The sequence below is a fragment of the Doryrhamphus excisus genome, chromosome 13 (genome assembly GCF_030265055.1).
Source record: "Doryrhamphus excisus isolate RoL2022-K1 chromosome 13, RoL_Dexc_1.0, whole genome shotgun sequence".
In the NCBI taxonomy this organism is placed as follows: Eukaryota; Metazoa; Chordata; class Actinopteri; order Syngnathiformes; family Syngnathidae; genus Doryrhamphus; species Doryrhamphus excisus.
The window spans coordinates 5,182,369-5,195,957 of record NC_080478.1 but is presented as its reverse complement, the minus strand read 5'-3'; the positions used below and the strand labels follow the sequence as shown (position 1 = coordinate 5,195,957).

At 40.9% G+C, this 13,589-nt stretch overlaps 1 protein-coding gene across 2 annotated transcripts; it reads right to left on the bottom strand.

Moving 5' to 3' along the window:
* Positions 1-1,556: 1,556 nt before the first annotated feature.
* Positions 1,557-12,593, bottom strand: LOC131140539 (programmed cell death protein 10). Of its 2 annotated transcripts, none has more exons than XM_058091057.1 (8): positions 12,428-12,593; positions 10,129-10,429; positions 6,774-6,827; positions 5,429-5,546; positions 5,214-5,340; positions 5,037-5,115; positions 4,876-4,958; positions 1,557-2,455 (listed from the first exon to the last, which is right to left on the bottom strand). In XM_058091057.1, the coding sequence occupies exons 2-8, from the start codon at positions 10,216-10,218 to the stop codon at positions 2,374-2,376; spliced, it is 633 nt and encodes a 210-aa protein (XP_057947040.1). In that variant the 5' UTR covers positions 10,219-10,429; positions 12,428-12,593; the 3' UTR covers positions 1,557-2,373. The 2 variants fall into 2 exon arrangements, with proteins under 2 accessions (XP_057947040.1, XP_057947041.1); XM_058091058.1 differs by lacking the exon at positions 12,428-12,593 and adding an exon at positions 12,162-12,309.
* Between the last annotated feature and the right edge of the window lie 996 nt (positions 12,594-13,589).

The following is a 13,589-nucleotide window of genomic DNA, read 5'->3' as shown; positions in this document are numbered from 1 at the left end:
CAATGCACAACGATGAGCCAATTCAAGAAACAATACAAGCAGTTGATGTTTGCTAAATACAAGGATGAAGAGTCTTGAACCAGTCATGATGTGCTATATATATCACTATATTGACATGCACTATGGTACACATTATGGCATTGGATGGTCATGTCAAAAAATAAAAAAATAATTAAAAATAAATAATAATTAAAAAATATATAAATTAAATAAAATAAATAAAAAATTAAAAACATTTTTAATTTAAAAAATGTATAAAATAAAATTAAAAACAAAAACCTAAATTATATTAGGAAAGCAGGAAGTGAACAAATGTAACAGTTAGTGATTGTAAAAGTACCAGATGGAGGGGTAGGATTTAATAAGCTTTGCTTCTTCCTACTCCTTTTGGACATGTGGAACTGTGAACTGATTATGGGATGCACTCAATTGTAATCTGATGCATGTTCAAATGAAATTAAACCATTTCCATTACCACATTTTATGTAAAAGGACATCAATTTCGGAACTATGGGCCATTATTTAAAACAATACAGTCACCAATTGTATTTGTATTACAATTTGTACCCTCACTCTTCTCTCTCATTCATATACTCCATCTTGCTGCGGCTAATCTTCATTCCTCTCCTTTCCAGGGCAAACCTCCACTCTTCTAGCATCTCCTCCACCTGTTCCCTACTCTCACTACAAATCCCATTGTCATCTGCAAACATCATAGTCCATGGATATTGTCTGTCACACCCCCAGCACATCTTACCACTGTCTTACAGTCCTCATACATGTCCTGCATCATTTGAACATAGCTGAAAATGTGCAAAAAAGAATAATGTGCAGATCAATAAATCGATGTAAAACCCTGAGGCTCAAACGAGCAACAATCAGGTGGAAGACACGCACAGAATAAGCGGAATGTTCCATGTACTGTTATATGTTAAATTAATTTCCACCAATAGGGGACGACATTGAAAAGTATGGATTCATTTTCAATGGGAAAAAATGACAGAAAATATTCAGTTATAGAAAAGTACTGATAGTCCTGAATGATCTGAAGATGTTGGTGTTGGACTGCTTTGTAGCAATGAGAAATGTATAGCAGAATTTGAACTGTCGAAAGATGTAGACTGACAATCAAACCAGCAACAATCTAGAAAAAGCTTCTACTAGGCAATCTAGTCAGCAATCTACTCGGAAAAAGAGCATGATTGTACTTGTGTGTACATTTGTGTATACTGAAGCTATGAGATAACCATTTCATTTTTTTATGTAACATATTTATGAATAAAGAGGCAGAAATTTAAACTGTAAAAGTCTGATTTGATTCATTGATTTGCTATACCACAGAATAATCGTTTGTTGCAGCCCTAAGCAGAATGTTAAATAAACTAATGGAAAATGGAAGCTGATGTTCCACTAGTGCCAAGTAAAAATAGTCACAGAAAACAGGACAACATTAAATTCCTTTGAAGGTCCCAATAAGACAGCCATCTTTAGAAATTGATTCACGTTCGCATCACTAGCAGACATACTTTTCCAAAGAAACAACAAAAAGCCTAAAATGATCATTTGGAAACTATTTATTGAACATTTGCAACCAGGTTTCAGTTAAATACAGAATTTGTCTCTCTTTACGCCCCCCGACAACAAGGACCGGCTCGGCGTGCTTACACTCTGAGGAGGAGGAGGACGACGAAGGGGTGTAAAGTAAAGTAAAGTCAGGCGCGCACACTGTGCTGGAAGTTATTTGGCGTTGTGTTGTCAGATAGTCAACAGAAATGAAATTTTGGGTCTAAAAATGTCCACGTCACAGCAGCCAGAGCCTCCTCATCTCCTCTCCTCTCCTCTCTCTATTTAGCAAAAAAGAAAAAAGAAAAACACGTGCAAACAAGGGCGGCTTGTCAATCCTCTGGAGCGTGCGAAGCGCAGCGGCAAAGAGGAAGAGGAAGCCGGACAAGACGAGGCGGCGACGTCTTGTAAGTGTCGCTATGATTGCAAGTTTTTTAAGTAAAATGATCAACATGAATATATTAGAAAAATGGCAATTAGTCTTTTAATAAACACCTCGCCTCACCTACTCCCAAAAACAATATCAGGGTTATAAATTAAAACTGTCCAAATAAAATCAAATCAAGCAGACTTTTGGGCCTATTTCCATTTGAGACTGGAAAATCCTCATTGACTTAAATGGCACTTTTCAGTCCCTTCAACTGGAAAAGGTGACCCCCAACCCCTAAAATCAACTCTTCCTAATTTACAAATATGGGTCAGGCGCTCATTGAGCTTCCACCACTGGAGCCACATATCCCTCCCTTGGGCCACCCGCCACAGTGTGAGGGCGCTTGGGGGGGTGGTGGCTTCTGTGTGGTCCTATGCGAGCTAGGCCACAGTTTTGAAGGTCTGCAGTATGAGGTTGGTTTGGTGGATGAGCCGGTTTGCGCTGTTGAAGACATTTATCGCCCTGGGAACAAAAGGAGACAACCCGCAGTCAGAAGACAAACGACAGAGTGCCTCAAAATAAAGGCATGGCAGGACCAGGAGTATAAAAAGTATAGAAACAAAGTATGTATATAAAAGTATAAAAAACACAGAAAAACAACAATCTACAAGGTGATCGAAAAGTAACTCTGACTTAATGTTTTGTGTTCCATATGTATAGGCAAAAATCCCTAGTAAATAATAGCAATGGCTATTTCTGCTTATGTCGCTTGTGTTGACACAAGTCAGCCCATCGACTTAAACGGAACCTTGGTTAGTAGGGTTGTCACAAGATGAGACGGCACACGGGATGCAGTCTATGTGATTTTAAAGGGGGACCCTTTGCATTGAGTTGTGCTCTCCTGTAGAGCAGCTACACACAATAACCCGCACAGAACACTTTTTACATTTTGCAGAATCTGCACCCATTCCAGCTGCATTTCCTTTGATTTGTGCTTCCTGCCAAAACGTTCTGTTTTCATTCATTCCGCCCACGGCCCGCCTCCGGGCATCCCCACTCTGCTGTGATTGGTCTCATGCCCAAAGAACGTCCTAACTATTAATCATATATATGCCCCTCTGTGACATCACAAAGGGGCAGCTTTACCACGGTTTTTGAATCCAAGCGTTTTGAGCCATCCTAAACGTCTTTCAGGGCTTACTTCCAAACCTTGCACAAACCTCATTGTGAGAATACAACATTCTAACTCTAACATTTATAGGTCAGAAAAGTGGAAAAAGCATAATAGGCCCCCTTTAACATTACTTCTAAGAAACGTACAATGAAAAAAATATTTTGAAAACAGGACAATAATATTGCAATCACCTAACATTTGTACTACCATTAGCCTGCATTGCTCACTCTACATGCTTCTGCACCGTGTGAATGCTACAGGCCTCCACCCACTAAGACAAGGAGAGTGTCCTTTCAAATTTAACCAAATCCAATTTTACCATAAAATAATGTCAATCCAATTCATCCCTTCAAGAAAGGCAAAAATTCTAACACAAGACATTTTTTAAAATAGTTTTACAATTATAGTCTTCCATGCAAAAAAAAATATTTAAAATGCATATGAATGAGGAATGGAATGAACATTTAACATCGCATCACTACCATCACCGAAAACTTTATTGAAAAGATGAGCATGTGGCAGCAAAATCAACACGGGCACCATCTTCTGATTCATTTCTTGAATTCAGCTTGTTTGACATTTTTTTCATCAAAATAATGGCACTTGCAACTTTTTTGGGCTCTGCATTTTGCAGCTGTGACCAATAAAAGAAAAAAAAGATTTGTGCCTAACTGTTAGGAAAGAGCGACAGTGTCAACCGTTTCCATGTATTAGCAAGCTCATCAGATGCTCATCAGGATGGGACAATAAATGAAAATGATAATTAATAATTTAGCTGGTCCCAGTCTGTTTTCCTGGTCTCTCGCGGGTTCCCTATGTGCATTAGTTTCAGTACCTCAGCACGTTTACTCCATAGAACAATGGCATGTATGGAGTGAGTCATACAGTCTCTGTCTTGGCGGGTGGAGGCGGGGCCGCCAGCATACACATAGAACACGGAAGAATGTAACGTAGTAGCAATTCCAGTTGTGAATTGCAATGTATTGTCGTGCATTTCCTTTGTTGTAGATCCAACCTCATGTATCGTCTCATGGACTCAGTATCTCAAACCAACTTTGTGCTCACAAAGCACATTATTACACTGAGATTACACGTTTTTGCTATATTTTAATGAAATAAAGTATTTCAACTTTCTCTTTGACAGCTGGGATAGGCTCCAGCACTCCCCGCGACCCTCGTGAGGAAAAGCGGTAGAAAAATAAACTTTCTCTTTGCATGTTTTTTTCTTGAAACCTTAGGAATTTATTCTCATAATATTTTGATTTGATTATTAAAATAATACATTTTTGCCAACCCAACTTTCCAAAAACTGAAACCATTTTGTTTTTCATATTACCACTTTTTCCATTTCAACTTCATGCTATTTTAGCTCTTTATATTATGACTTTTTTTGTATTTTATAATGTGCTGAGGGCCGATAAATACAACGTAAGCTGCTTTGTGCAAGGCTACAATGCTACAAAAGTTACACAATTAAAAACTGCGGCGTCCATCATTGATGTACATCATTGATGACACACAATGATGTTCTTGTGTTTCAAGTACATGGGCCAGACGTGGCCGTCAAAGAGGCCGGGGGGGTCTGGTACCGTGTAGTTCCTTGAGCACCTCCTCTTTTTGCATTCTTCATACGGGATGGAAATAAAGCAACGCTGGTTCAGCACGTAAGGATGAGGTACTTTGGCGTCTTATCAACCAAAGCTGAAGAGAAGTGTACTACTGGGTGGAAAGGAGGCGTACCGCATGTCTGTACTGACGAGCTACTTACTTTCCATCTTTGAAGTACGTTTTGAGGGTGTCGCTGAAGCTTTTGGAGTACTTCACAAACTCCTTCTTCTGATGCTCCAGGGCCTTCACCGGCAAAAAGAAGTGACACTTTTAGGACGCACACTCAGGTTCTGAGGTGTGAAAAGTTAGTGCATGACTCACTCTGCGATTCTGGTACTGGTACTTCTTAATGACGTTGTTGACTGTGTCCAGAAGCTCTTTTATGGCGCTGGCTATGTCTCTGTGGGCAGCCCAACCAATGAGAACGCACGGGAACAATGTCGCAAATTCCACCCACTCACTCGCTCGCTCTCTCTCTCTCTGCCTGATCGTACTCACTTGATAGTCTGTAGGAAGCGTACTCTGTCATTGATCTCGTCTGGGATTTTGCTGAGGATGTGTTTCAGCGCTCTGGCCTTGTCGTTCAGGTCCTGGAACTCCTGCTCGGGTCGGTCGATCATGAACTCTGCGGGAAAGGAGGGATTGTGCGAAAAGGTGATAACTTAAAACCTCAAGCTGGACTGCTGGTCCATGACGAGTTTACCAGTACACACCTTCCACGTCGTCGGCAGCCATTCGCAGCAGCGATTCGGTGAAGTTGATTTGGACATTCTTCTTCTCCAAGATCTTCATGATGATATCCTGAGTCAGGCCGGGGTTCTCCTTTTCTGCCTAGACAAAGAAAAATATGCCACGATGCATGTGCATGTCATTGTAATGGATGCTGCAGGAGAGAAAAGTAACAGAGTAGAGACACATGAAAAGCACAACAAATATGTTACGAGCCCAAAAAGGACCACTTTTGACACCTTATCTTTAAGGGAGCCCAGCCAACCTACTGGGAAAAACATTTTGGCCACACGTAACGGCGATCTTGTCCTTTCACTCACGACTATAGATGAGGTTGGTAACATAGATGGACTGGTAAATTGACAGATGTGCCTTTTGGCTCAGCTCCCTCTGTCACAACAGACACCGCATCACTGCAGACACTGCACCAAGCAGCCTGTCGATCTTGTATTGCATTCTTCACCTGACTCGTGAACAAGACACGGAAGTACTTAAACTGGCATGGGTCAACATAGTGCCACGGGACTACTTGGTGAAAAAAAAAAAGCATGGCGCCTTTAATGCCTCAATCAGAACAAGAGATGCAAACAATATTAATGGAGGACAATGAGGGCGTCCTGGGTATCCCATCATTTCTAGCCCCTTATCATCTCATGTTGAACCAAAGAAGGCCGGGTACTGCAAAAATCTGCTACAGCAAGTAGAGCCACGCTAAGCCAAGTTGGTACTGTGCAGTGAAAATGGGCATTCTTTTGGGTTGTAGTGTTGTAGGAGAACGGCAGCATTTATGGTAGCACCACTGGTTCACACTAGATGACATAAGACGTAATGGCACAGACACAGACGAATATCAAATGCACAGGCATGTCCCTCTTAAATAATTGAGCCATGAATAACACCACTTGAGTTAGAGGAGAACCCGTCACGAGTGAGCCGCCCTGCAAAACAGCTGCAAGGCACTTGTGTCTCACCCTATGGTTCATGTGGTGACAAAGCAGCCGCGCCTTCATTCATATTTCATTTCTACACGCTCATTACCAGCCGTGGACCCGTCGTCTGTCAGAGTAATCACTGCACAGCGGTGAGGCATGAGCAATTGGGACAGGTTGTTAAGACAACGTGGAGGTCAAAAGTGAGGACAAGAATGTCAGTTTTGATGAAAGTGGCTCATTTTGCTAAGCAATAAGTGTCACACGGTCAAAGTTGTGAGCAAAAGCTGCAGGATGTATGCTTAAATGGGTTGTGGGGAGCCAAATTGGGAAGTGGTACAGATAGCATATGTCATGACAGGAAGCGCGTGGTGAGACGCTACGGTTCATATTTGCTTACCTTGATGAAGGCCGCTCTGAGCGTCTGAGCTGCTGATAGGTTGATCCTCTCCAGCTGAGGCAGCATGGACAAAATGCAGACTGTATCAGTGATGAATGACGGTGGCGCAAAATACAACAAAACAAGAATGACAGTTTAGCTCAGCCAAATAGCATTAAACATCCAGAAGATGGTGCCGTTTCTCCTCATTAAAATAGATGGTCATATTCAAAAGATATTGATTCAATTGTGAAATACTATGGGGGAATAAATTGGTCGCATGTTTCTTATGGTGGGGTATCCACATTGCCTGCAGATTTTTTTTATTTTTTGCTATTTATTTTCCTTGTTGAAATTTTCCAAATAGTCCCCAGGCCACACTTTGGACACCACCGATGGCACTGTTTTTCAATAATTTCCTCAGTTTGTCCGTCTGTTACTGCTCCTTTTTTTATTGGGTAATGAAGCACCAATGACGTGATGTGCCCTGCCAATTCTGCCTAGCAACAAGTGGCAAAACAGTGGATCCCTGCACATTCACAATTTGGCATCCACAACCCCGTAAATGTTCTGATGTTTGTCTGAAAATGGGCATTTTTTTTCCAGCAGTCCTTGAACACACCATAGTTGCACAGTGGTAAGTGAAAGCAAAACTTACTATACAACTTACTGTACAGTTGTCCGTGGCCACACTGTGGTTCGAATTTGGCAGCCCCACTTTATATACTTTAAAATGTGTTAATAAGGGTGTGAGGAATATACAGTGCATCCGGAAAGTATTCACAGCGCTTCACTTTTTCCACATTTTGTCATGTTACAGCCTCATTCCAAACTGTATTAATTTAATCTCTTACCTCAAAATTCTACACAAAATACTCCATTATGACAATGTGAAAAAGTTTGTTTTTTTTTTTACTTTTTTTGAATTTATTAAAAATAGAAAACAAAGAAATCACATTTACATAAGTATTCACAGCCTTTGCCATGAAGCTCAAAATTGAGCTCAGGTGCATCTTTTTTCCACTGATCATCCTTGAGATCTTTCTACAGCTTAATTGGAGTCCGCCTGCAGTAAATTCAGTTGATTGGACATGATTTGGAAAGGCACACACCTGTCTATAAGGTCCCACAGTTGACTGTGCATGTCAGAGCACAAACACCAAGCATGAAGTCAAAAGAACTGTCTGTAGACCTGCGAGACAGGATTGTCTTGAGGCACAAATCTGGGGAAGGATACAGAAACATTTCTGCTGCTTTGAAGGTCCCAATGAGCACAGTGGCCTCCATTATTCGTAAATGGAAGACGTTTGGAACCACCAGGACTCTTCCTAGAGCTGGCCGGCCTTCTAAACTGAGCGATCGGGGAAGAAGGGCCTTAGTCAGGGAGGTGGCCAAGGCCCCGATGGTCACTCTGTCAGAGCTCCAGCGTTCCTCTGTGGAGAGAGGAGAGCCTTCCAGAAGGACAACCATCTCTGCAGCAATCCACCAATCAGGCCTGTATGGTAGAGTGGCCAGACGAAAGCCAATCCTTAGTAAAAGGAACATGGCAGCCCGTCTGGAATTTGCCAAAAAGCACCTGAATGACTCTCAGACCATGAGAAACCAAATTCTCTGGTCTGATGAGACAAAGATTGAACTCTTTGGTGTGAATGCCAGGCGCCATGTTTGGAGGAAACCAGGCACTGCTCATCACCAGGCCAATACCATCCCTACAGTGAAGCATGGTGGTGGCAGCATCATGCTGTGGGGATGTTTTTCAGCAGCAGGAACTGGCAGACTAGTCAGGATAGAAGGAAAAATGAATGCAGCAATATATAGAGATATCCTGGATGAAAACCTGCTCCAGAGCGCTCTTGTCCTGCTGAAAAATGAACCTTCGCCCCAGCCTGAGGTCAACGACCCGAAGCACACAGCCAAGATCTCCAAAGATTGGCTTCAGAACTACTCCGTGAATGTCCTGGAGTGGCCCAGCCAGAGTCCAGACTTGAATCCGATGGAACATCTCTGGAGAGATGTGAAAATGGCTGTGCACAGACGTCTCCCATCCAACCTGATGGAGCTTGAGACTTATTGCAAAGAAGAATGGGCAAAACTGCCTAAAGATAGGTGTGCTAAACTTGTGGGATCATATTCAAAAAGACTTGAGGCTGTAATTGCTGCCAAAGGTGGATCAACAAAGTATTAAGCAAAGGCTGTGAATACTTATGTAAATGTGATTTTTTTGTTTTCTATTTTTAATCAATTCAAAACATGTCAAAAAAAACTTTTTTCACATTGTCATAATGGAGTATTTTGTGTAGAATTTTGAGGTAAGAGATTAAATTAATACAGTTTGGAATGAGGCTGTAACATGACAAAATGTAGAAAAAGTGAAGCGCTGTGAATACTATCTAATGTGCTTTTCCAAAAATGTCATTAATGAATGATCACTCTTAAGTTTGACTATGGCTGATTAGTCAAAAACTATGGAAAGACAAGTCGTATGTAGTATTCAGGTCTCTAGCCGTCAGAAATGTTACATTGTTGAGACATGAACTTAGATTTCATTACCTTCACATTTCATGGAGTCAGCCACAGCATGTCCGGCATGATATAGAGGAAACAAAGTTATGGGACATTTTTGGCTTATTTTGTCCTTACGCCCTCTGTTTGAAACCCTTTCTGAAGCATAGAACAAATTAATTGGAGGCTAACTAGATTGCTCAGTAGTATGTTTTCTGCAATGACGGACGGCCATCTCTTATCCATGCAGTGATCCCATGGTCTGCGCATTAGTTTTGCAGAAGGTGGCTTGAACAAAGAATAATAGGACTGTAAATAAATGTGACTACAGGGGTGTTATTTCATGTCTGCAGGGCTCTAATAATGGTTAAAAAAACATATTTAGAAAGTCACAAACAGGTTTTCTATGCTCTGAGTACAAAAATGTTCCATCTACTAATATTGAATCCTAGATTGCAGAAATTGACTATGGCAGTCACGTCTGGAACCAACAATGGCGATAAACAAGGGACAACTGTATAGAACGTAAACCTTGATTGTACTGCGAGTGAACAATGGGCATAGCAATTACTTGTGGATTTTTGCCAATCGCAGGTAGGTCAGGAACCGAACTTGTGTGAAAAGCGGGGATGTAATGTAGACTAGGGAAAGAAGAACGAGACAATATTTTGGTTGACCTTGTTTCTACCAACTTTAAGCACTCCTACTTTAATTGATTCATCAACTTGTTTGCGGAGAAAAAAGAATAGTGGTAATTATTAGAGGTTACACTTTTTGTAATAGAACTTACACATCAATAGCTGACACAAAACACTTCAATGCCCTTGGATGTGGACAACTGGAAATGGAAAAATATGCCACTTCTTTTGCTTACCTCGTTAAAAACAGGGTACATTACGGTGTAGAGCGTCATGGATACCATAGAGTTTGTCTCTGCTTCATTCTTCATCTCCTCCATTGTCATCCTCCAGGGAGGAGCGGCTCTCGGTCAAATTGTGTGTATGGGTGTGTGTGGTGGGGCGGGGGGCTGCAGCTCGCTCACTCACTCATGCACACACACATACATACATACACTCAAGCACACTCGCACACATACACACACTTAAAAAAAAACACACACACACACGCACACAGGTACACACACATACACACAGTCTCAAGTGAAGGACAGCAACCTTGAAAAAGAAAGAGAGAAGAGGAAAAAGTCAGGTTAGGTTTGGCATTTGACATTTGACATGAAATAGTGTTGTCACTGTGGAATATATATATTTTTTTTTTAAATACATGTCATTTTATTTTTAGGTGCAGGTTTAAACACATAATGCTACGACTTTCTTCTCATTAAAATAAACCTTTATTCTTGAACCTTATGTGATATGACGCCATTATACTCACACTGAGACAGTGTTGTAAAGTTGCAAACGTTTAGCGTATTTCTTGTAAAATTATTTTGTGCAGTATTACGCCGTTATTCTCGCAATATGACGACTATTTTTTCCCCCCACATTTGACTTAGTATCAAAAGTGGTGAGAGTTGCTCCTCATATTTATAGCAATTAATTAGTTCCAGACCTGAAGGCATTAAATTAATCTTCATGATATAACATTTAATGTTAATAAATGGGATATTTTTGCATGTAGAGCATAGAAAAACCTGTTTGACTTTCTCAATCTGTTTTTTTAACATTATAGCAGCTCTGTAGACATGAAAAAACCCTGTAGTCACCTTTACACTCAACAATTATTCATTGTTTACAACTCTTATGATCCAGGAAGTCGAGCTAGCTAGTTAAGGTAATGCCTCAGTGTTTTGTGTCATTATTGCCGCCTAATGACCAGAATACTTCATATTCCTTGTACTTCAATGTTTTGACTATTAATAGACCACAGTCTACCACAAAACTGCGACCATTTAAACTGGTCGTTAATAAAGTCGCCCTTATATTAATGCAGGTTTAGAGACAACTTGTAATATTACAACTTCGTTCTTGCAACAGTTAAACTTTATTCTTGTACTTTGTTTAATATTAAGTCATAATTCTCATAGTATGTCACTTACGTGTGGTTATTCTTGTAATATTATACAGTTATTTTCACTAATGTGACAATCTGTTTCCGCCCTCAAATATGAATCTTGGTTGCTCCGTTTTATGTAATGGTCAACCCTATGTTTACGCTTGTATGACAGCTAGATTGTTCCAAGTATTGCATACGCAAAGCTTTGATGATGGAGATAGTTTGACACCGGACGGACTCCATTCATTTGTTTTTTATGTAAACCATGAAAACCAATTTCAAGTTTCACAGCATTAGCCTTTGAGGCAGATCTGTCCTCCCCCAGTTTTCCCATCACAAAGCACCATAAAGCGAACAAGGACCTCAACCTGTTCTATAGAAAAATCCCTGGAAGGCAACATTTGCTTTGATGCTGAATAAACAGCATTAGCATGCATGTATATAGGCGGGTAACAACTCAACATGAATAAATACGAGAGGCTCTACCAGGAAGAGTTTGTTAAATGGCCGGGAGGGGAGTGGCACTGCCATTACATGTCAGGAAAGCAGACCCGGGTACCCAAATAAATAGCACCTTGAAAGAATAAATAGTTGTTTTTTTACATTAAAAGAGCCAAGTCGTCACTGAAAGCATTTCGTTTTGGGGGTTTTCTGATTCCCAAGTCTCCCCAATAACACAACTGAGGGTAAGGACACCAGCTCTAAATGCATTCTTGGTGCGAAAGTTTATTAAATATACATTTTACGAGACACATAACAGAATAGAGGTTTGTCCACCTTAGTGTTATAAAGGTTATCTCCTAGCAAGCCACACCGACTACAGTATGCTAGCAGCAGCTAAGCTAACTGGCTAAGAAAGTAGCTAACGTTTCTTTCACTCGGTGGGACTACCTTTCTGGACCCATGAAGACGACAGGAAACGCTACTGTGTTGATAGCTGACTGCTCAAAGTATCCCACTCATCCTCATTTAACCGTATAGATTAGCAATCGAGGCCTACAGCCGAGCAGATCGATAGGAGCCAACTGCTAGAATGCACCAGCACACAGCGGACGTGCTAGCAAAGAGCAAAGCGTACGCGAAGTCTTCATTAGACGTGGCGGCAAAGCGCGACGTGGCAAACATATAATTTGTTCCAAGTGTGTACTCGTCTCTACCTTTGGTCGGACCTCTTAAATGGGGGGCTTGCTACGTCGTCCGATAGCCTTTTAGCTGCTATGTTTTCTTTACAACTTAAGGCGGAAGTTTTTCAGGACTGGCCTGAGCGACATCTTCCGGACCGTTGCTACGTACACCCGCACTGCACCAATCATAGAGCAGTTACGTGCTACGTCATCAACAGACGCTTATCTGGGCTTGAATTGCTGCCGTTTCTGTTGTAGCTTACGCAATTGTTCGACACTTCCTGTGGTTTCTGTATTATTTTTGAGACTTTTCTGATTTTGAGCAGTATGTTCAGTTCCTTTCGTTAAAAGCGTGGCCAGTGGAACGTTATCAAACAATATAATGTTTGTATAATTACATGAAAAAAAACAATCAAGGGGGGAAAATGGGAAAATAGATTGAAAAAGCCACAATCTAAAGAGAAAAAGATTAAATATTTGAAGAAATTACACAATAGGTGCATGTATATATATTCGGATTGTCACAAAACACTGGGTTCACAAGATAAGACAATACACAAGGTCGTATCTCGGATAACATGACAATGAAAACATATATTGCAATCTACATATTCAATCTCTACTACATTAGACTTCTGCACTCCACCCACTGACAAAGAGAGATTGCATGACTGACAAAAGGGCTCACTCCATTCATGTTGTTGTTCTATTGAACCAATGCTACAAGGTGCTGAAACACAATCCTCTCACCTTTTCCTGTCTCTTTGGAGGTGAGAGATGAGGGAAACAGACACACATGGCAGTATACTGGGGGCCCGCCCAATTACCAAGTTCATTTTCATTTGTTGTGTTTCACGTGTTTCATTTGTTTTTGTTTTTATTTGTTATTATTTGTTATAGGCCATAACTTAAGTGGGATTCATTTAGATCTATCAGTCTGGAAAAGGATATACCGTAAAGGCCGTTTTGTAAAGCTTTGGGGCTACAGCAAACCACAGTGAGAGTCATTATCCACAAATGGCCAAAACATGGAACTGCGGTGAACCTTCTCAGGAATGGCCAACCAAAGAAAATGACCCCAAGAGCGCAGTGAAGACTCGTATAAGAGGTCACAAAAGACCCCACAACAAAACATCCAAGGAACTGCAGGCCTCACTTCCCTCAGTTAAGGTCAGTGTTCATGACTCCACCATAG